The 23,506-nt window shown below is 43.5% G+C and overlaps 2 protein-coding genes across 2 annotated transcripts in view; both read right to left on the bottom strand.

The window, feature by feature from the left end:
- Nucleotides 1-7,796: 7,796 nt before the first annotated feature.
- synm (synemin, intermediate filament protein) lies at nucleotides 7,797-16,278 on the bottom strand. Its single transcript, XM_086109692.1, has 5 exons — nucleotides 15,690-16,278; nucleotides 14,543-14,863; nucleotides 13,550-13,674; nucleotides 12,097-12,176; nucleotides 7,797-12,020 (listed from the first exon to the last, which is right to left on the bottom strand). The coding sequence occupies exons 1-5, from the start codon at nucleotides 16,167-16,169 to the stop codon at nucleotides 10,153-10,155; spliced, it is 2,874 nt and encodes a 957-aa protein (XP_085965818.1). The 5' UTR covers nucleotides 16,170-16,278; the 3' UTR covers nucleotides 7,797-10,152.
- A 2,031-nt stretch (nucleotides 16,279-18,309) lies between these two features.
- LOC147206532 (insulin-like growth factor 1 receptor) overlaps nucleotides 18,310-23,506 on the bottom strand; it is a 92,066-nt gene continuing 86,869 nt past the window's right edge. The window contains exon 21 of the mRNA XM_086108345.1: nucleotides 18,310-20,937. Coding sequence (XP_085964471.1) covers nucleotides 20,442-20,937 — 496 coding nt within the window. The 3' untranslated portion in view covers nucleotides 18,310-20,441. The remainder of the gene's footprint in view (nucleotides 20,938-23,506) is intronic.

Below are 23,506 nucleotides of genomic sequence, written 5' to 3'. Positions count from 1 at the left end.
ATGAAAAATGTTTGTGGGGTCACGGTCATAGAACGGCCCTCCGAGGGAAAGACGTAACTCCGAAGTGGCCCCCGACACCATTTAGTTTGACACCCCTGTTATAAAGTATACTTCATAGATACTATTATTTCGTAAGGCAATGCATTTTATTCAAACACTGTAAAAAAAAAAAAAAACAAGTTTCGCTTCAGTCACACTTTTTAGAGTAACAACAAATGACAGATTACCGACATTTTAACGAACTGCATGTTTGTTCCCGATAGACACGTTTTACTTCTATGTAGCTTGTTAGCACAACTCCTTTCAGTTATGGGGTGTCTCCGTGTTGGAGGGCAAAATGTAAAAAAATCCAATGTTGCATGTCATAGATGAAGAAGAACAGTCTGGTGGAGATATATGAGTTGCCTCCGTTTGTGAATTAGAAAATAAAGTTAAAAAGAAATACGAGACTGCTTCTTGTGAAAACCACAGGATATACGTACAAGCGTCAGAAATTTGTGACTGCACAAGTGCAGTGATACTTACTCACTTAATGTCACTGATTTGTGTATGGGTTATGTTGTTTTGCTATTATTTTATGTGATATGTTCTGCAATGCGCAAAGTGCTTTGTTCCAGCAACAGTTGATGTGTAAGCGCTATATAAATGTGTCCGGGTGTATCCTTTCACTCAACATGTTTTTGCCAGCTGTATCTGGGACGGAACAGTTTCGAGAACTGGCCAAAGTCTCCAACAAAATGCAAGGACCTGATGTTCCCCAGTCATGAGCCTTTTAATTCCAATATTTTGGATTCAATTGTTGAATCATCACAAAAGCACGTTATGCCATTGGAAATAGAAGGGCCATCAGCAGGGGAAAAATATCTCCCTAAATCTTGCTTTGAAATTGAATTGCAAGTGACATTACATAAAATCTCAGCATATCTTGTGACACGTCAACATTAAAAAGATTAACTTGAGTTGAGGTTAGCCTTTTCTTTCTTTTTTTTTGTGCCATGGAGAAAAAATAAAATAAAATCAAAAATGGGCCGATTGTCGGTAAACGTTCCCCACTGGAATCTTCTTTACGATTTGCGGACTGTTTTCCCAGCAGATCGGGGAAGAAAAGGAAAAAAAAAAAGTCACTCACACATCCCACCATGAGATAATTCATCTTTAAGAGACAACGAATAATTGTGGCTCGCTTACTTCAATCAAAAAAGGGAGCCTTGCCGTTCAACCCTGTGTTCAGTCTGTAACACTTGTCCCGCTGCGTGTTCGTATTTCAGTGGAGAAAAACAGGCGAGTGATTGGAAGCCTTTGAATTCACCTTGGCCAGTGTGAGAAATGTTAAGTGCTTTCCTTTTAACCCATCAGCATCCACCCCCACACATCCACCGATTGTCCACGAGCGCACACCAAACACACACACAAACGTCTGAGAGGTCTGAGACTTTAAGCCCCGTCGCTGAGGGCCAGCCGCGAACTCCCACCCACGGCTCTGTTTTCCTCACCCCCTCCGCTTTCGTCGTCTCTGGACGGCAGCCTGACATACCAGACCTTGTTCGTTAGCGCATATTTTTACCCACTGTTACTAAATTAGGAAGCCAGAGGGAGCAAAGAGCTGCGCGGCTGCCAAGGCAGAAGAAGAAGGGGTCTGATCAGGCCTGCGTTTGCCCAGGGCGCATGCCAACCCGAGCGGCTTCATTACCAGCCACTTGTGTTGCAGAAATAGCAGGCCCAGCAGGGAGCGGGGCCAAGCGCGGCCCTGAATGGCCAGCCAAAAGCTCACGGGACAAACAAACAAATAAACGGCTCCTCTCATGGCTTGCCAGAACCAACCGACGGCAAAGGAGCCGGAGGAAGTTATCTTAGGCAGTCTTGCACATGATGCTGGCCAGTTGAAAAGTGGCGACAGACACACCGCTAGTCTAATATAGAATACATTTACCGAGAAAACTGTCTCCGGAGTCCAATTTCTCAAAGTAGCCAGAGACATGACTTCTTGTTTGTTTGGTATTGATGTTTGGCGCTGTGTGACATTTCCTCTTCCTAGTGGCTTGATGAATTTAGGCTTGTGAAAGGATAGAAGGGTGTGAATGTGGCTATTTATGTGCTTTATATACAGCATTCAGGTGTTTAAAGCCACATGTGACTTTACTTTTCGATTTCATGGCTCCAAAATTTGGAGACACTGAATCAACACCTCTCAACTTAGAGCACTGTATTTTTCAGACTTTGAATCACTCTTTTTTTCCATAGTTTAGCTCATCCAGCGATTTATATTCAGGTGTGAGTTATTTACACTGAATCTGTGTATTAAGTAACTGAGACAACAAAAAAAAATCATTACAGTATTTCAGGGCTGTTGTTTTTTTTTTGTGACTTATGTTGGTGGTGTGCTGTTCCTTTTTTTTTTAAATATGCAATGGCAGTACAATTTATGAAATACTGCCATGGGTAATCCAATTACAGTACTACAAATTGCATTAAAAAATGCACCATTCCCCATTTCTTCCAGCAGGTGAAAATGTTGGAGCAAGACAGTACAGTATAAAAAAAAACACTTACGTATACTGACATCTTGAGGTAGTTTATGAACACTACAACACGCAACCACTTGCTCGTCAAACTACAAACAGGTTGAATTTATATACATCCATCCATTTTATTGCACAAAAATACTTAAACTAAAATAGCGTCCTAATTTGGGGTCATAAGGGTGTAGTTTCAGGGGTAGTGCAGCATCCTGTAAATGAAGTTACATGATTCAACAGTCTGACACTGAAGACCTGAATTTAGAGTTATGACCACTAGAGGGCGACAGTAATGCATTTTTGGTGGTTGAATTACAAAAACAAATTGAAGATGACTGTGCTGAATACGCTGGTGTTCATCAACAAATGAGTAAGACTGTGTCATTAAATTCAATCTAATCAGCGGATAGGGTGGAGAGGGATGTTAACACCAAAGCCTGGAACACGAAGCAGATTTGGCCTAAAACATTACACCTATAGATGTGGTCCGTCAGACAAGATATTTCACCGTTTCTGACAGGAGAGCACGACAGTATTCGCCAAGCACTGAAAGGATCACATCCCTTGGACTGATCACAATCAATTCTAGGTTGTTGAGTGACGAGATAATATTTGTAATTGCTTTGCGTGGCAATATAAAGAATGTGTTTCAATGTACGGTTGTGTGTCAGTGCTGTTGTACCGTAGTATAGTGGTGAGAACGCAGCCTCTTTGGCAGTGTTCCATTTAGAATCCATTAGAAGACTTGAAAAGGTTGCCTGATAGATTCAGTGTCCTTGCAAAGGATAATGGAGTCAAGGACTCACCCTGACTCACTGGTCCGCCAAATCAAGGCATGCGTTTTGTCAGAGTGGGCTGTTTTTTTTTTGTTTGTTTTTTTTAAACCATATCTGGATCAGAACATGCGACGACACTGGTTTCAAAAGTTATTCGGCATACTGAAAGTGGTCATTTGATTCAAAATGATTTTGTTTTTATGCAGATCTATGGAGGGCCTGCCCCCCCCCACCACCCCCATCAGATATGAATTTTCATCTCCAACAGGTCATTTTTGAGTTGCCCATTTCCGAAAATGTGTCTGTCAACAAACCATTCTGAATTTAACTAGACGGTATGGACAGAATCATTTCCCCCCACATTGAGTATGTATTTATTTATGTATGTATGTATTTATTTGTTTTCATTCAAAATCATGTCACACAGATGTTGTTTGGACACGTGGGAACTGGTTGAAAAATATATATGACTGAGTCTCCTTTACAAGATAGGCTTCCAAATTACAAGATGAACCCATTTTAAATGTTTCTATCGTGCTCCCTTATGAGCGTTTGAATGGTCACGCTTCCCTCTTTTATGCGGCCCCTCAACCAGGCCGGAAAAAAAGCGATCTACACAGTACAGGACAAAGACTTTTCCCCCAATCAAGCGGTGTTGACAATATGTGATCTCACTAGTTTCATGCCATTGCTGTGAGTCAGAGCCTCAGGCGCTAAGAGCAGCCTCACATCTTCACGAACTCTTCCCTCATCCTCGCTACAGCAGCACAATACTGAGTCTGTATTCACGGTTAGGCGCCGCACCTCAGTGACAGGCACAAGGACTTAATTAGGAGTTTTCTGCTGCCTTCCTATATGCTTGATTGAATAACAGGTTGTTATGGGAACCAAACAAAGCAGCTGGATATGTTATATAATACAGTGTCAAACCTATGATCTGTTCTCAAGAGTAACATCTAGAAACTATTAAAAAAGTCTTTCATTGTTACAAAAAAATCTGAATGAGTTTACAAGACACAAAATAAGATGTACTCTGTGGAAGTCCACCGCTCATAAGATCACCAGTGTGTTTGGGCCAAGCGGCAACACAAAAAGGACGGTGTGGCTGGATTGGCTGAGCTCCACTGGAGGTCCGTTATTCATTACTCATACAAGCAGTGTTTTTTTCTGCAGAGCTTCGTGCTTTAGTAGAGAACACAGTGGAGGCCTCATATTTTTCCAGACAAAGTGTGGAAACTCCAATTCTTGAGAGAGACTCACCAAATTACATAGGCTAGCTATATATTTCTATTGTAACATAATAGTGAAAATAATAATAATAATCATCATCATCATCATTGTCGTCCATCCATTTTCAACACCGCTTACCCTGGACAGCGTTGCAGGGGTGTGCTGGAGCCTGTCCCAGCTGACTTTGGCCAAAAGGCATGATGCCCTCAACTTGGTCCTGTGACGCCAGGCAGTCACAGGGCAATAATATTAATAATAATAATAATAATAATAATACTGCGATTGGTTGGCGACCGGTTCAGGGTGTCCCCCACCTACTGCCCAAGGACAGCTGGGATAGGCTCCAGCACCCTCTCCCCGCGATACTTGTGAGGATAAAGCAGATCGGAAAATGGATGGATAATAATAATAATAATAATAATAATTGGCTGGCAACCAGTTCAGGGTGTAGCCCGTCGACTGCCCGAAGACACCTGGGATAGTCTCCAGCATTCCCGCGACCCTTGTGTGGAGAGGCAGATTAGAAAATGAATGAATGGATGGATGGATAATATTTTAATAATTATTATTCGGAGGAACTTGTGTCCTGTTCCCATCACCTTTTCAGCAGAGCAGAAGAAGAGGAAAGCAGTGACTCACATGATCCGCCGAACTTGACGTCATCAAACAGTTTTCCAAAAGAATGGGTGCAGCACAGATATGTCCTCTCTTCTATTTTTCATATGTTCATAGCATTGTTCCTTGATTGAATGTCTCCCTCTACATCATGCAACCCTCTAATGCAGGGGTGTCCAAAGTCGGTCCTGCCTGTTTTCCAGCTCTCCCAGGAGGAACACACCTGATTCACATCATCAGGATTGTTCTAATGCTGCTCCAGAGCTGGTTGATGAGCTGATCATTTGAATCAGGTGTGTTACAGCTGGGAGAACTGGAAAACAGGCAGGACAGCGGCCCTCCTGGACCGACTTTGGACTCCCCTGCAGTCTAATGCGTACGATCGGGATAAGAGACTTCATGTTTAATTTGTCCTTTCTTTAATAATATAAATAAAAGGTGCCCACTCGGTCAGCAAAAACAGCAAAAAAAAAAAAAAAAAAACACAACAAAAATAATTTGGAAGTCAAAATGTCCTCCAATTCTGGAATGACCCATATGTTAACCTATATTTAAGCATATGATGTCAAAATGTGTTCTTTGAGGCACCATAGTTGACCTCGCTTGGCCGGGCAACTGCCCCTATTTTAAAATACATGGTCAAATGGCGATCTGGAGATCGGCTATTTCGGCCAACCTCTCTAAAGGGCTGCGATCAGTCACAAGCTAATCTCGGAAGCTGGCGATGAGCAACGTAGCCCTCCCGGGTGTAAAATATCACACAGGGTGACTTTGCGTTTCCTGAACCTGGACGAAGCCAAACAGATGGTCCAACACCCTTTTAGAAAGTGAAAGGCTAACTGCTGTGTAAAGTGTGCATTAAAGAGACACTGACCCCAATTTAGTGTTGAATGCCATGACGGTCCTCACCTCCTGTCCTTGGCAAGAGGTGTCAGGCGTCTTTACCTAGAAGACAAAAAGCTGGATTCAGTCATCATTTTCTTTTTCACATTGAGAATTTTATCATTGTTTTCTCCATCTCTGTTTCTGATAAAGGGTGAAGAAATTCTCTAAAATAAACTTCCATCAAATAACAGAAGGCGTGGATGAGTAAGTGAGTAAATTCTGCCCCGTTGCTACGGTGGTTTGTTATTGAATCCAAGTAGAATCTGACAGGCAGTATATTCTCTCATCACCAAGTTTGATGGGACATTTTTGAACACTGACATCGAGGAAATATGCTTGAACTTTCTTTCACTCCTGCTCTCAGCAGTTTCTTTCTAAAAGTCCCCCCCCCCCCAAAAAAACGAACAATGATGCTAGTCTCCATACATAAACACACACATGCTGACATTTCCCTCCCCTTCCCGTGTTGTGCAGCCGAAAAAGGGCCTTCCATTACATCAACCCTAGCAACGGTGAAAACATCCAAGAGGCCAGATGGAGCCAATCCCGATTACACAATGTTTGCCCACTCTGTAGGAAAAGTTAGCTCCGTGCCTTTTCCTGCCTCAATACATGTTTCCACTAAAAATAATCTGACGGTTTAAAGTGAGTGTTTTTATGATCCCACGGAGCTCCTCTTGTTGACCAAAGCGCAGCAAGTGTTATCTGAAGTGCTACAGTGGTTATTTATGGGACGTTTAGTGCATTCCCGTATTCTTTGTAACTGTTTATTCCCTTCTGAATACGACTCATATTTCACTCTGTAGCCATTAACGTGTTTTATTTTTAATTCAAGTGCCCTGGAGACCAAGGTTGCTCTTCAGGACACAGTGCAAGAAGGTAAAAAATGAATTTAGCTGATGTAAACCCACAGTAATTGTATCTATATTTTGCAACAGATACAAGTGTATTTTGAGTTCTGTGGTTCATCATTTTTAATGACATGGGGGGGGGGGAGTCTTAAAAGTGTAGGAAAGAGAAGAACAAACGCTCTGAAAACATACCACAGTGCTTTTATGAAGTGGAAATGTGTCGTGAGTAAAATGAGATTGTAACCAATAAAAGTAACATGCTTATCATTGCGTCATGATGAGACACACGCATGGCATAGTGAGCAACAGCCACAGCGGCCCCGTAGATGAACAAAACAAGAAGTGGACACAAGGGTTGTAATCACTGCCTACCTTCGTCGAGACCTGACGCGGAGGGATGGATGAGACACACATTTGCGGCGTGCTAACTATCATAGCTCACGCGTATCGTTTTCAAATGTTTCTCTTGGCCCATCAGATTCCCACTCTTTGCCAGTATCCTCGGTGAATTGTACATGAAACGCCGGTTTTTCCTGCAACAGACATCTGCCGGGTATCCCGCCCTGCTAATTGAAACGTGGGTCGCCGGCTATGACGTATTTCTTCGTTGACAGAAATGTTGAATTTTAATATTTATTCGACATTTTCACGCATTGGAAAACGTTTAGAATGTTTGTGTCTCTTTTGTCCTCCAACAGAAATCACATTAAAAGAAAAAATATATTCCCCCCCCCCCCCCTTTGTTTTTCCATTTTCAAACATTTTTGAAAAAGCTCCAGGGAGCCACTAGGGCGGCGCTGAAGAGCCGCGGGTTGCCAACCGCCACCTTAAGCCATTTTCTTTAAGTTGAGAATCTCTGTCATACACGTTTTGATTTGATTGACAGAGGCTACTGAAAAGCATCAACAAACTGTTTTAATGCATTGATTCAAATCATGTTTAATTATGTTGTGTGTGTCAACTTCAAACAGGAAATAAACACATGACATTTCAAGGGGGGGGGCACGAACATTACCTGACCTATGAAGGTGTACACAGCACAATTAAACCTTGTGACCGGTCAGTGCCGCTAAGCCGATACAAAAATAGTCAGCTGTAATGAACACACTCTCTTATGTAAGGATCCTTCCAGCCAGCACAGATAGCACAAAGTGTCAAGTGAACAGGATCCAGAAGCCGCCACCATTTCCTCTTCGTGACTATGGCTTTCTTTTGCATTCCGAGTCACACTAAATAGAAGCATGTAAAGCCGTCAACCTGCAAACACTGCATATTGCACCTTGTCACAAAGTAGTGAAAGTTGAGTGACCGTATGCTGTGAGTGGCACAACCAACATATTACACCTGTACGGTAAAAGGTTAGGGAAAAAATAGTAATAACTAAAAGCATACAAAAACACATTGCAGCTGATGTGTGTCTGTATTTTTTTTCCATCACCAGAACTTTACTCCATTACTTTAAACGACTATGGAAAATAATAAAACAGTAAACATCCATCCATCCATCCATTTTCCGAACCGCTAGATCCTCACTAGGGTCGCGGGGGGTGCTGGAGCCTATCCCAGCCGTCTTCGGGCAGTAGGCGGGGGACACCCTGAATCAGTTGCCAGCCAATCGCAGGGCACACAGAGACGAACAACCATGCGCGCTCACACTCACACCTAGGGACAATTTAGAGTGTCCAATCAGCCTGCCATGCATGTTTTTGGAACGTGGGAGGAAACCGGAGCACCCGGAGAAAACCCACGCAAGCCCGGGGAGAACATGCAAACTCCACACAGGGAGGCCGGAGCTGGAATCGAACCCGGTACCTCTGCACTGTGAAGCCGACGTGCTAACCACTGGACTACCGGGCCGCCCCACAGTAAACATCATTAAGTGAAAACATTAATATTAGTTGTTATATTTCAAATTTGCTGTTGGTTGAGCAATTAGTTCAGCTGCAAGTGCAGTGATATACAACACATGCATTTAGGGTTAAGAAATATTCGGAATGCCCTTTTTTTTCAAATTTAAAATAGCCTCCAGTGGACAGAGGCTTTCATAACATGTTTGTGACATGCTTTCATCAAAATACCTCAATCAAGAACTACTGTACAGCACACTTTAAAGGTACAGTGCGTAAAATGTACTTGCCATCTAGTGGCGAACTAATAGAATGCAACAACTATTTTTGGCAGATTATTGATTTGTTTTTCTTTTTTTTAATGAATGAACATTGAAGTATCAAAAATTTTGTACACACTGTCCCTTTAAACCCTTCCTCGCTAACTTTTCTGAAGTCATCTTGCCAATACTCACCCCGTCCCCCACTCCTCAACAGCGGGGTCTGTCAACAAGTGGATGGCTTTTGTAGAGCGAGCGAGTGGTAACGTGTTGAGCCCAGAGTGTAAAAAGAAAGACTGATTGGATTTTCACTCGTGGAGCCAGCACATTATCACAAAGCTGCCGAATTAAACCTGGCAATTAGAGTACTGATCCATGCATGTGGCGCATGCAGCAGACACAGACTTAAAAACCCGCAACAGAACCGCTCGCTCACAAACACGTTTTGGGAAACAGGTATTCCAGAAAAAGATTTACTTGGTTAGGCACTCTAGAGTCCAAATTATTTGCATGCAAGTAGTCAATTTTCCCTAATATGTCCCTTAATGTGTTTTGAGAGACAATACCTTATAGTCCTCACAAATCAATCAGCGATAGGCAGTTAGGGAAGAAATTGCATTTATAGATGTAATTTACTGTTTGGATCCCAGCGACAGTATATTGAGAATGGAACATAACTGAAAATCAATAGTGATGAAAAAAAACAGAACAGTAAGGACACAACAGAAGAGTAAACACTGAACACTCATGTCATGTCGAACGCATTCAACATCAACAGGGATCTTTTCTAAATCAGCCGCAGATCAAAGTTACGCTCTGAAGAGAGCTGACCAGACAGCTACCAATCTGACGTTTTGAGCTCAGCTACCTTTCGGGTCATGTTGTTGTGAATAGGGGATCTTAATTTTTTAATTTGAGAACTAATCCCCGAAAGACCGTGAAGGAGATCATCCGAAAATGGTGGCCACTGATAAAATACCTCCATATGACAGCGATGGATGGATGTCAAACCCCCTCAAGGGTACTACAATTCAAGAGCTGCAGTGTCTGCTATGAACACCGACGCTATTCGGCGAATCTACTCTTGCTTTCGGAATCAACGCATTCATTGTTAAAATACGATCTTCTTGACCATCTCCAGGGCCTTTAAATTTCCAACGATCGCCTTTCATTCACTCTTGATCGGAGCTAGCGTCAGCAGGGCCGCTGTGTCCCTCCATCTCAGACGGACGCGGTCTGATTTGTCTCTCTGCAACAGGGGACGAAGATTCGCCTTCCCCCTCGATGTCAAAATCATCGGCGAGTTCGACATGCTGTTCCTTGGAGATCCTGATGCTGTATCCTCCTCCATCTCCTCCCTCCAAAGCGCTCCCAAAGTTGGAAGACCTCAGTGCGGCCATGATCTGCTCTTCCGATAAACTGTCATCGTCCAGCAGCCCGGAGTCCTCCAGCGTTTGCGAGACGTTCAGCTCCGCAACAATGGTTGTGGTGCCGCCTTCACTTGACTGCTGCACTTTCTTGATGTCAACGGCAACATTCTGGGGGCTTTCACTGCTTACTTTGGTGAGGAAAGCTAACTCCTCCCTCAGTGGGCCTGACACAGAGCCCTGTAACTTCTCCAAAGCTCCTCTTAGTTGCTCTTTGGGCTCCAAGGAGTCCTCTCGCAGGAACTCAAGCATTGACTCCTGCACTATGGGGGAAACACGAATCTCCTCTTCAATAATGCACTCGGGAATGCTCTCTTTGAGAAAAGGCGGATCTAACATCAACCTGTCCTCGTCGTTTTCTTCAAGGATGGTTCTGGTTTGTGGAAGTCTGTCATCTCGGTAATACCTTTCATCGGACAAGTCATCCACCATCCCATAATGACCGTATGAGGTAATGCCGCAACCCTCCTCGGGTTCAGAGAGATTATCGTCTGGCATGGAGACAAAATACTCAGCGGGCTCTTGATCACGGGTGAAATAGAGAGACTCACTCTCCTCCTGAGCCTGGACAGGTTCGACTTTGGACCTTTTCACGGGGTCAAAACGACTCCTCTCAACTTGCGCGTCTTGGTCTTCTTCCATCTCCTCAATTTGGAAATATGCAGAGGGCTCATAAAAACAAGATCTGGACTTCTCAGTAACATCTTCATCGTACGACTCCACCGGTTGCTCAATAATTTGGACATTGACAGATTTATTTTGTAGGTTCGCTTCTCCCTGTAGGCCACTGAGCAGGTTCCTGATCATGCTTCCTGTTGCTGTGTCCTCGATGTCCTCCAGGGAAACCTTCTTCACCCCTTGGCTTAAAAGCTGCTCCAGGGCCGATTCCTCCGAAAGGTCCACTTCCTCCTCCACCTTCGACTGTAACACAATCTGAGTCTTCATCGAGCCGTCCCCCTGTTCGATCTTTTCCACCTGATAGGTCATCTTTGATTCTCCGGAGGAGCAAACTTTGGCTTGCAAACCAGCTGGTTTGATCACCGTCTCAATGAGCTCTTCCAAAGACACACCATCTAAAGCCTTTCTCTCACTCGACTCAATCGCGGGCTTGATTTTGTCTTCATCCTTTGACTCGCTTACACATAGATTTCCTTTTCCTTCATCTGCGCCCTCAATGCCCGTATTCGTCTCTGGTTTTATGTTGAGGCTCCTCCTCCTCGGTGGTGACAACGCCCTACCTGAGGGAGTGTCTGCAAAGGACTCCGTGGGAGTGCTTTGGCTCCGTACCTTTGAGACATGTTCGGTTTTCTTTATCTTCTCTGCTGATAGTGAGCTTTGTCGCTCGGTCTGGATGATTTCTTGATCTTCGGGAACAGTGGAGGAAGTGGAAGCCCGGGCTTTGGTGAATGAGATCATGTCCCTTCTGGAGGCTGGACTCTGATGCTGAGCTCTGGTTGCAAGTGAAATTGGAATAACCCTGGAAGGACTTCTAGACTTTGAGGGAGCTAGGGGAGATTTTCTCAAAATAGATGACGGCGTGAATCTGACGTCCATAGGCTGTCTGGTTGGGGTGAGAGTTCTTGGAGCGTAGGGTTGGGCAGGCATCTTGATATCTGTGGCAATTAATGAGTGACATTTATTCCTAATGTATTTCATTTTCAAATAAGGTCAATACGTTCAGACTTTTACCTATGATCCTCTCCCTCTGGTGTTCGCTTATTCTTCGGTGAGCATCTTGAAGCCCAACTCTCTCACCCTCCAAGAGCGCTCTAGAGAAACATAAGCAAAGCTAAATCTACAAGAAGTAATGAGCAAGCCCTCGCACTGCACACTCCTTTTATCTGGCAACATTTTTCAAATGCGCACATGTCAAATTAAAATAAATACTTAAATAAATAAATACAGTTATACTAACACTAATAAGGGTTGACTTATTGTTCAATTTCAGGCATGGGTCCTTGAGACTTTTTTGTCCATCTATCGGTTCAGGGGCAATTTTTTTTTTCTGTTTCCAGGGGGTCTTGTGTTCAGGACCTCTTAAAACACATATATTTACACGAGGATAAGCGCGTTTGCAAAAATTGTTGGGTTTTGGAACATGTTAATGGCCCCCAATGAAGTAATTCGGAATAACAAGAGGCATAGGCCTCCAAAATTTGCAGATCAATACAGTTCTATAGATGATCACTTCTCTTGTAGGCAAATATGAGACCGAAGATAATTACCGTGCAAGGCACTCGATATCTTCTCGCTCTTCCATCTCCAACTTCGAAAGCTAAAAAGCCTTAGAAGACACTACGAACCCTGGCTACATACAGTAATGCTCTTTCAAAAAAAAAAAAAAAAAACAACAACAACGAAACAATCGTAATCTAATTAATACCACTTTGTAAGCTTCTTAGTCTTCACTCCTGGGGGATGTTTCAAGTAGCAAACACAAGCAAATGACAGAAAGAAGCTCTCGCGGAGCGTGCCTCCCAACAGACTGAGATAAAAATAACAGCAACAAAGCGGGCCCGTCAACGCTTCCCTTTAAATTCCAATGCAAATTCTACTCGTGACAACGCCACCATCAAAACATTTAGCCTGTGCCCCCTTCTGACCGACCAGGACTGGATCTAGGTTGCCTGGTTCATGTAACACAATTGCGATACGCGTCATGGCAGCATTAAGAAGAAAAAGAAAAAAATGGGATCGGATATCTTCAGATTGGAATCAGGCCTCATCTAGATGGAGACAAATGTTGATGCGTATCTGCTGATGCGAGTGCGGCATAAACGCCAAGGTCAGGCATACAGCGTCACTGCTAGCTTGAAATCATCAAAGTACAACGCCGGGTGGCACTCACTTTTGTCCAAACAACACAAATAAATGCATTTAAAAATGTCAAGTTCAACAACATCAAACCAATATGGTCTATTTGATTTGATTATACCAAATTCTAAAGTATAATGCGGCCTCACCTTCATTTAAAGAGCCTAAGCGTTCTAAATATTTGGATTATGTACTGCACATCCTTCACGCTTACATTTGTGCGTCTGTGCATGCGCGTTGTCCCGTCAGTGTACACGCATCCCATGTGGGATATGTGCCACTTGAAATGCACATGGAAACTGACGAGGTGACAATGAGGGCTTGTTACCTGTAGGCTGCCACCTCCATGCCGAGATCCATCTTGACCCGCAGTAGATGCTGATGGTCCTGCATCCTCTGCGTGATGGACTCCGCCATGGCGTTCCTTTCTCGTTCCAGCTGGTCGATAATCATCTGGGGAGAACAACAAGGAGACGCTATTAAATGCTGGGTTGCTTTTTCTTCGGCTATTTGTGTCTAAACTTGTGATTTTTCTTGCCACCAGAAAGAGAAACATGTCAGCCACGAACAAACTTGAACTTATTCGGATGTCGCTGCCAAGCCTTGAGACGGCATACGAGTTGGCAATGATCAAAACGTAACATTTTTCCTGTAAACGGTTAACTCATCTTGTCGCTCGTCTTTTGGTTGTCCTGCTTGTGGAGCTTAATCTTTAAGAGGCTGCCTAATAGGGATTTTTCAGTCTGAGAGCTAATTGGCTTAAGCGGCTAGCAAGCGGACATGCCCTCGAGATGGCCGAGGCTTAAGGATTGCAAGGCATGATGGAAGCTACACGCTTTTGACAACTGTGAGGATCAACAGAAGCTTCACATGACAGCATTAAAAGGCAGTGGCTGGGCCACAAGGTTTTTTTTTTGCACGTTTCAAATGCTATCTTAAAAAAAATAAAATAAATGAATAAAATAAAAGTATACCTGCACAATCTTTTGAGATCCAATCTAATATTATAATAATATATAACATAGATATCTAGGTAACTAAGTAGACAACAAGCTAGATAGCTGACAAGATACTTCAGTGGATTTCCAGCTTCGTATAAGTTAGCAAATATTAAGTGTAGGTATTCTGAGAGCTGTTTTGAATCACTTTGAGCAATGCTTCTTGAAAGTAGCAAACTCCAAACTGCTGTGTTTGGGGGTTTTTTTTCCTTGGCTGACTCCCGATTAACTCCTGGAGAAGTCATAGGCCCAAGAGGTTTTCAGTTCAGTTACATTGGCTTTGGTAACGGACTGAAAATGTGTACCTAATGTAGTGACCTCACCTGATACTCGCCCTCGTCCTGACAGAATTTCTCCTGCATGTGCAGCAGTTGCTTCTCCAGACGCATTTGCAGCTGCCCTTGTTTCTCCGCATCCAAGCGTAATTTGTCCAGCTCGGAGGTGTGCAGCATTTTCTCTCTCTGCAGGTCACCTAACATGGCTTGATCCTCCCTGATGGCCCGTTCCATCTCCTCCACTTTCTGTTGGTACATCTCTATGGTCTGCATCCAGTCCTCGGACATCCCGCGGGCGTACTCCTGCACCTCCTCCACGGAGCCTGCAGGAGGTCCATGGTAACTCTGCGTGACCACCCTGGAGTTCACCTACGGCAAAGGCGGCAAAAGCACTCACACACTGTACTTTAATAAAGGTATACTTGTGTAAAAAACAAAACAAAAAAAAATGGCGGACTTGAGCTCATTGCTAGTGGGCTTTAGATACCTCACTGCTCGAGTAGAGAAAAAAAAGTAGCGCAAAAAACAGCTGTTCAGACAGTTACAAAATGAAAACACTCACAAAGAGCATTGAGCAGATGCTAACGCTGAACTGCATACATATCTGTACTAAACGTGGCGTAAGCGACCGACGGGAACTACTGCAGCTCCTGATGTCAATCACTCGGCCACGCCCCTTCAGCACACATCAACATACGAATATACAAAAGTGGAAGTCAAAAGTGTGTCAAGCAGCCAATCAGAATAATCGTAATAGATGGCCGATGCCATTTTGGATACTGCGATCAATGGCTCACTCATTTAGATTTCTAAAAAGCACAATGACACAAAATGGTAACAGTGGGCTTGGCCACCCATGGCCACCCTGTAGCTCCGCCCCACATTCACACCAACAGACAATTTAGACTAGTCTTCAATTACCAACCACATTTCCTAATCAATGTACCGCTTGTCTTCAGAGATCTGTTGTCCAACATTGGGAGTACAAATAAAAAGTTTTTAGACGAATAAATGCATAAGTTGCTGTGACTTTCAGCTTGCCCCATCAGAGATCGGCGGCACAGCGAGTGTGATTTGTACGGCATTTTTTTTTTCCAGCGGTGGTCCTTTCTGCCTGATTCCACCCACGTTATCCCCATGCAGAGTGTAGACAACTCAAAATGTACTGAAGTACAAAGTACTTCCTACCACTGACCTGGGAGTTCATTTGTCGTCTGAGCTGGCCCATCTGCTGCTGGTGCTTCTCCTCCAAGAAGACGTACTCTCTCTGAAGCTCCAGCAAACGCTGCTGGAGCAACGCGTTGTTCTGGTGAGCCGCCCGGAGCTCTTCTTCGCGGCCGTGCAGCTCCCCGCCGATGTCCCGGCAGGCGTCGCTCTGCTGGCTGCACAGGGAGCGAATGGTCTCCAACTCCCTGCACAGCCTCTCGCGCTCCATCTCGGCGCGAGACTTCTCCAGCGCGACCCGCTCCATCGCCCGCCTGAGCTCGCGCACTTCGGCCTTGTAGCGTGGCTCCCGCTCCGCCACCTGGGCCTGTCTGAGCTGGTTAATCTCCGCCAGAAGACGCGCGTTCTCCCGCTCCAATTGCTGCGTCCTGGTGAGGTACTGAGCCAGCCGGCCGTTGAGCTGCTGCAGCTGCTGCTTGTCCGCCTCAAAAGTTCTTCTTGATGGCAGCATTGTGGCATCAACAATGGTTGGCAAATGCAAAAAATGTTTTGGTGTCCGAGAGCTGTTTTCTCCGGGCGTCCGTGCACGCAAGTGTGACGTCACCCTCCTTCACTCACCCTTTGACAAGTGCACCGGGAGGGGCGTGTCCGCTTTTGAGAATCGCCCTGCCTGAAGGAGAGAATCTGCCAGATGCTGCGGTGCGTTCATAACTATCGGACATCTGATGACTCAGAATCTTTATCATCTATCTATCCATCCCGCTTCTCCATCCAGCAATCATCCATCTATCCATAGAGCTGTATTTTTCACACTCAAGTTGCACGACTTAAACTAAAGCAAAGCATTAAAAACTGTTACAAAACGAAACAAAATTAACTGAATTTTTTAAAAAAATAACATCAAAATGACAGAAACCAACTGTAATGAAAAATTCAAAACTATTACAACAATGGTTTCTTTCTGACTTCCGGGTTGAGTGAACGCTGGCGCGTTTTGGCTGCCGTTGCGCAACCCGTATTGTTTTGTGTTTTTTGTTATTGTAAAGTGTCCTTGGGTGTCTTGAAAGGCGCTTATAAATAAAATGTATTATTATTATTATTATTATTATTATTATTAATAGCTTTTGCATTGACATGGTCCAGGAACAGTGCATTACGGTAATCTGCCGCCAGCGAGCGGGTTGGCCACCTTCAAAATAAAAGTGTTGCAAAGGCTCAGCCCACTCTTTAATTTAGTTACCGCGAGATGTTCACGTTCACGCGTTAGGTATTGCGTTATTAAAGCACCTTGCCAGTTTCCGGGTTTGCGTCCTGCTCAAGGTCATTCCATTCTGTTCGATCTCAACCTTGTGTCCCGTAAACTCCTTTGTACCACTTACTTCATGAGTGATTCCTGAAGCCCCCGAGTTTATGACAAAACGTAAGTACAACTAATGATGGGACGATGATACCTCAAGGAGTGTATTGACACACTACACAAACTGTGTCGGCACTGTATTGATACTGTGTTGGTCACCCAATAGTGACCCCTGCAGTAGTTATAAAATCATTTCAGGTAAGGAAATTCCTTGCTTGCATAAATACTAAACTGAGTGGGTATGTAAAATACACTACAGCAACTTTGAGTTAAAATTCATAGTGACAATTTTTAATTTATGTAGAAATTTTTGGTCAAAACGTTATTAAAAAATAAATTTTAGTTATCCCTCAACCAGACCAGGTCGAGGACATACTAGGGCACCCCAGGTATCCGACCAGACTTGCCTCATCCAGATCTGATGTTGCATTTCAAAATAAAAGGCCTCTGAATTCTGACATGTTGACCTTTTTGCCCGATTTTTAAGACATCCTAAAAGAAAGAATTCTAGTTATCCCTCAACCAGACCAGGTCTGGGGGAAACTAGAGCACCCCAGCTATCCAACCAGACCACCCCCAGATATCCACGTGAAACAGGAACAGATGAATGTTTGCTCCAAGAGGTGCTGAGCCTAAACTGGAGCAGGCCTACTTAAATCTCATTCTGATTAATCCAGCACGCTATAAATGAAATAAAGCATAGAATCATCATTGATTAAAAAAGAACAGAAAATCCACCAAAATGCCAAATAAATGAATTAGTGCAAGAATTTATCGTGTTAATTTTTTTCCAAAGTCAACTCACTCAAAATTTTTACATGAACCATTTGAACTTTAAGTATCTTGTCTTTGTCGTGTATTCAATTAAATATCAGTTGAAAACAATTTATGTTTGTTTTATTTATGTTATGATCCAACGTACCAACTTCATTTGAATTAATTAGGTTGTTTTTACCGACGTATACTTTGAAAGCCTCAAATAAATACTCGGTCGACTCACGTTGTAGGATACGGTGGTATAAGATCCAGCAGAATTTAGAAATGTCTGCCATCGTGTGGTATTTAGCGGTATTGCAACCAAAAGTTTTATTTCAGTACTTTTCATATTTTGGGTTTTACCATTTTTTTTCCACCGTTTCCTCCCGTTTGTCCATTATCTGATCTTCTTTTCTTGACAAGGGTCACAGGTACACCCCGAAATGGTTGCCAGCCAATTCAATACTATGAGCATATGCTCACTCACCCAAATGGTGCGTTGTTGTAAAAGGGAAAAAACTAAAACGGACAACAAAGAGAATACAAAAAAAGGTCATCTTTATACTGAATCATGGGGGCATTTATACAGTGATTTAAACTGGTATTATTGAAGAAATAAATCAAAAAATAAATAAATATCACATCTAAAGAAGAAAATTAGAAAGGGTAACATTTCCCAAAATAAAATAAAAATCAGGAAAAAATCCTTCAAGATTACATATAACATCCATTTTAAGACATTTTAATCATTAAATCTTTTCTGCTCTTCAGTCCATTCTTTATTTGGTTTGAGAAGAAGTAATAACTTTTGTACAGGGTGGCGGGAGTGTTGCGGTGACTAAAAACAGAAAAAAAGTGATAAACATGATTAAGGCAAATGACAAGACCCACTTAGCCCTACAATTGCTTCAACTGGGTTTTAAAAACAAACATTTGGTTTATGTGGCTTATCAAAAAAAAAACCCAAAACAAACAAAAAAACGGAGGCACCGGCAGAATGGAAGATGATGGGAGAGGAGGAATTTTGACAACAAGCGAATGTGTGGAGAAAAGGAGAAAAGCCTTTTTTAAAACTTTGACCTGAGATTGAGTTGCACCCTGAGGCGCAGTGCTAGACCACAAAAAGTACACCCCAAAAAAAAGGGGGGTGCAGAAGAAAGCTCACACACGGAGCTATGGTGTCCATTCCAAATAATAATAAAAATAACAATAATAATAAGGATAATAAAATAAGACAGTCATCCAACAAAACAAACACTGACAAAAACCTCTAAAAGAACACATTTCATGACTAACATCTTTTTTTGTGTGTGTGTCATTTTACCATATATTTTATATATTAACAGATTTTTGTGGATAAGAAAGTAGTGGAGAGAAAAGCAAACCTGAAGGATCAGAGAAAAGAGAATAAATAGCAGCTTTGTCATGTACACACACACACACACACACACACACACACACACACACACACACACACACACACACACACAGTCGGAAGCAAATGCACCTTCGAAATGTAAAAAAGGTGACAAACCGATGAAGTGTGTGTGTAGACCTACTTAAAATCCGTCCAGTTAATGGTGAAAGTCCACCGTGCGATCGTCACGTGCACTTCCTGCCTGCTGTGTCAAGTGCATGCTGGGAGATGACCAACAAGGGGAGGGGCTGTTCATTCATAAGGGTGCGGCATTGATTGCTGAGGTGCGGTTTGGTCACCCGCGCAATGAGTTTGCTGTCTGAAGAAGGCAACGTTACTCGGCTGCAGAACAGGAGTTCAGAACATTCAGAGATTCTCCCACCCCGCGAAAAGTGATAAAAAGACAAAGAAACGATTAATCGGTCTGACAGTGTCCCCTAAATGATGCTCAAGTGGTGGTAGGGATGAGTCTGGCCGGGGCTGCGCTTCAGAATATTACGTGCAAAAAATTTAATTGTCATTTTAAAATCGCAATTGAATTCAATTTAGAATGGATTTAATTTAAAAAAAGTAATACTAGAGAATGGTTTGAAACATTTTATAATAATAATAATAACAATAAAACATTTGATGATCTGTTGTTTTTGAAAATTAAAATGGGATTGAAAAATCTATTTAATTGATTAATTGACAAAATAATCAACAGATAATCAATTATTAAAGCAACGATTAATTGCAGTGATGTGTGAAAATATTTTTTCCCTTGGTTAAAAACTTGGCCTTTACTTTGTTATATTTTTAGTTGACAAACTTAATGCAACGTGAATTCTACTCTGAAGCACAGTCTCCATTTGGCAACTTAGTGTTATTATTTTCATTTAAAGACACAACACACTTTCTTCCAGTCACACAATTTTTCTTGTCGGAAATGCCAAACAAAACTTCACTGATGTGAAAAGTTACCAAAAAAAATAAAAAATAAAATTATTATAGAGAGAAATGGTATATAAATACACACGCCACAACATCCTCTCTCAAGAAAAAAGTGCTTTTCTGTTGACTTTTACTGGCAGATAAAAAAAAAAAAAAGTTATTTCATCTTTTTAAGTCTCGTGATTTCCTTCTCGAAGGAGTGACGAAACAAAGACGCCGAATCTCTCTCTCTCTCCTGTCGAAGTAGTCACTTCACAGAGACGCAAGAGAGATTTGGGTTACCCTGTGTACGAGGACTTGGGAGGGCGTGGGGGTCGATATTAGCAAGCCGACGATTGGGGCAGCGGTAGCGGCCGTTCGTTCTTCCTGCCGCCGTTCATGTGCGCGTAGGGCTGCAGCTCGTCAAAGTTGGGCCTGAGCAGCACCACGGGCCCGTTGGCGGCCGCCAGTCCCGCATGCTTGCTGTCCGAGGGCCCCGCGGCGGGTGAGCCGGGTCCCATGAAAGGGCCGCCGGGCTCCGGGGCAGGGCAGGGCGGCTGCTGGGCCGAGGAGGGCGGCGATGCGCCCGCGGTGCACCCCGCCGACGGGGCGGCGACCGGGGGCTGGATGGTCGTGGCTGGGTCCAGCGGAATGTTCTCCATGTTCTCCACTTGCATGTCCAGTTCCTCGGTGTCGGGCGGCTTGTTCTCCTCGCTGTAGAAGAAGCTCGCTTCTCGGAAGGGCGGCTCCAGCTGCTCCTTGATGCTGCTGATGATCTCCAGGAAGGACGGACGCATTTTGGGGTTGTACTGCCAGCACATCCGCATCAGCTCAAACCTGCACACACACACACACACACACACACACCAATGAGCAGTCCAGTCAATACGCTGACCAGAATCAATACAAGGAGGATCCTCGGTTTAAGGACGGTGTTCTACTCCATTGTAAAAAATGCCTTTTCCCTTGAATGCCGAAATTTACAGAACATTCATTTTCCGATCCGCTTATCCTCACAAGGATCACGGGGGGTGCTCGAGCCTATCCCAGCCGTCTTCAGGCAGTAGGCAGGGGACACCCTGAACCGGTTGCCCGCCAATCACAGGGCGCACAGAGACGAACAATCATCCATGCACATTTTCTCACACATTTTGGAATGTGGGAGGAAACCGGAGTACCCGGAGAAAACCCACGCAGGCCCAGGGAGAACATGCAAGTTCCACACAGGGAGGCCGAAGCTGGAATTGAACCCGGTACCTCTGCGCTGTGAGGTCGACGCGCTAACCACTGGACCACCAAAAAACGAGTTCACTAGCGTCGGGCGGAATCCTCGTTGCTCCAAAATCAGCACTTGTCTCTTAACAGTGCAATCATCAATTATTGACAGTGATGTATCACGATACAGCAAATGATAAACGCAAAGTATTATTTTACCAGCACACATACGTGTGCACAGAACATAAAAACAACTTTCCAAAATAAAAGCACCACATACTGTATTTTCTTCTTGGTCACGGTTCGGGCCGGTCAGAGACGGCGGGTGGGCTGAATGTGACCCCCCCCCCCCCCCATTGCCGTACTCTACCCAGGTTTGGCGTAAAGGAATAATAACTGCACAACTAATGACCTCGTTGCTAAATGACTCCCCGCGTCGTTTGCACAGCTGTCGTTGGTCCTTACGACAGCACAAATGGCTCCCTTACATAACGTAAAGACTCTCTGTACTCATGTGTCATGTCTTCGTTTGTCATAGTTGCTTGTTCGAGCAATACTCCCTCACACTACTGGAGACATTTTTTTTTTTTTTTTGAAACAATGAAGACGATTCTAAATTTAAAACTTGACACACTTATTCGTGTTTGTCAAGATTTGACTGTGATGAATACACAGGCACACTGAACAATTTAAGATATTCCACAAAAGCGCATGAGTGAGCAGAAGCTTGACTTGAAATGCCAAACGTTACCAATGGTCGGCTGAACCAATTTTTACTTCTATTTCTCGCCTGCAGGTGGCAGGAGAGACTACATTTTTACCTTACGGACGTGCAGTCATTCGCCACTTCCTTTGGTACGCCTGCAAACTCAATCAGTGAATATAACGTATGGTAGTTAAAGCCCAAATAAAATGGTGGTTTGTCTCCAGCGGGCTCTCGAGTGGGATTTTTGTTGAGTTTGAACACAGCCGGGAGGGCCGCGGGAAAATTGTTTCCCCGCTGCTCCGGAGTAACTTGACAACAACAATCCTACCATCTGTTGCTGCGTGTGCGTTTTAGCAAAGAACCAACACAACACGTGCATTAACCGGCCTCTCTTATCACTCAAAAGAAAGCATTCAAACTTTGGATTTTTGCTGTAAAAATGAAGATTATTTGACAACATGGCAAGCGTGCCTGTTTTTTTTTTGGGGTGGGGGGTTACACCTCTGTTCAGCATTATGAACGATTCCCACCCTTCTTCACTTGCTCCTCTTAATAAATGTAATTTTAAAATATGCGAAATATAGAATAAATGCCGAGATGCTGATTATAGGCGACGAGGTGTCTAATTTTTATGATCTTGGTTTTTGTAAAATAAATTTCACCTAAAAAAAAAAAAAAAAGATATTTTTTTTGACCGGGCTGCCTTAGAAAGAAGAAAAACAGCAAGAAAACACACCAGAATAGAGCAATACAACTGCAATATATGAAATTAGGGCCACAAATGAAAATCCGCAATAAGCAAATAGCGAAGTAGTGAGGGAACACTGAAGTTTGTTTTTGCACAATTCAAAAGGACCCTGGTTACTTGTATACTGGGGGAAAAAAATGAAACATGGGATGAGTTTTATAAAACTGAAGTAATCCATCTCACCTAAAAATTTGAGCTTTGAAATTTACGTCAAGTAATGTAAATGGTTGATTTTAGCCCAATGTATTGTGTCATTTCTACCCCCCCAAAAAAACCTTTTACTTCAAATGTGTTGTCTACATTTATGCTTGTGCTGTGAAAAAACAGACTGCACGTGCCCCAGTGAGGTCCGTCCCCACTCAAATTCGCCGTCAGCAAGCGATGACGTAATTCTCCGTCGTAAATCATTTAAATACGAGTCCTGTTTGGCACGTCCCTGCGAGGGAGGTTGGAGACGGCAACCCCGAGCTATCTGATCCTGGAGACGACCCGGACAAGGCGGAACAGTACGAAGCTCTCTATGCCAACAATACTGAACCATTGAAAAAAAAAGTTCCAAAAAGGATTTTACCTGGAAAAGGTTATTTCGTTCTTTGCTCCCCCTTGCTTCACTTGGCCGTAGGCACGCAGCTCAAAAGAGATTCATCATATCTACCTGTGTTTTCATCTCTGAACACGTCGAGCTGACAGTTCAGAGGTTCAGGGTTCGAATCTCGGCTACGCCCTCCCTACTCCCT

This window comes from Hippocampus guttulatus, chromosome 4 (assembly GCF_054856545.1).
Source record: "Hippocampus guttulatus isolate MCC_2025c chromosome 4, RoL_Hgut_1.0, whole genome shotgun sequence".
Classification (NCBI taxonomy): domain Eukaryota; kingdom Metazoa; phylum Chordata; class Actinopteri; order Syngnathiformes; family Syngnathidae; genus Hippocampus; species Hippocampus guttulatus.
Note: the sequence above shows the minus strand (reverse complement) of the source record. Positions and strands in the feature narration are given on the sequence as shown.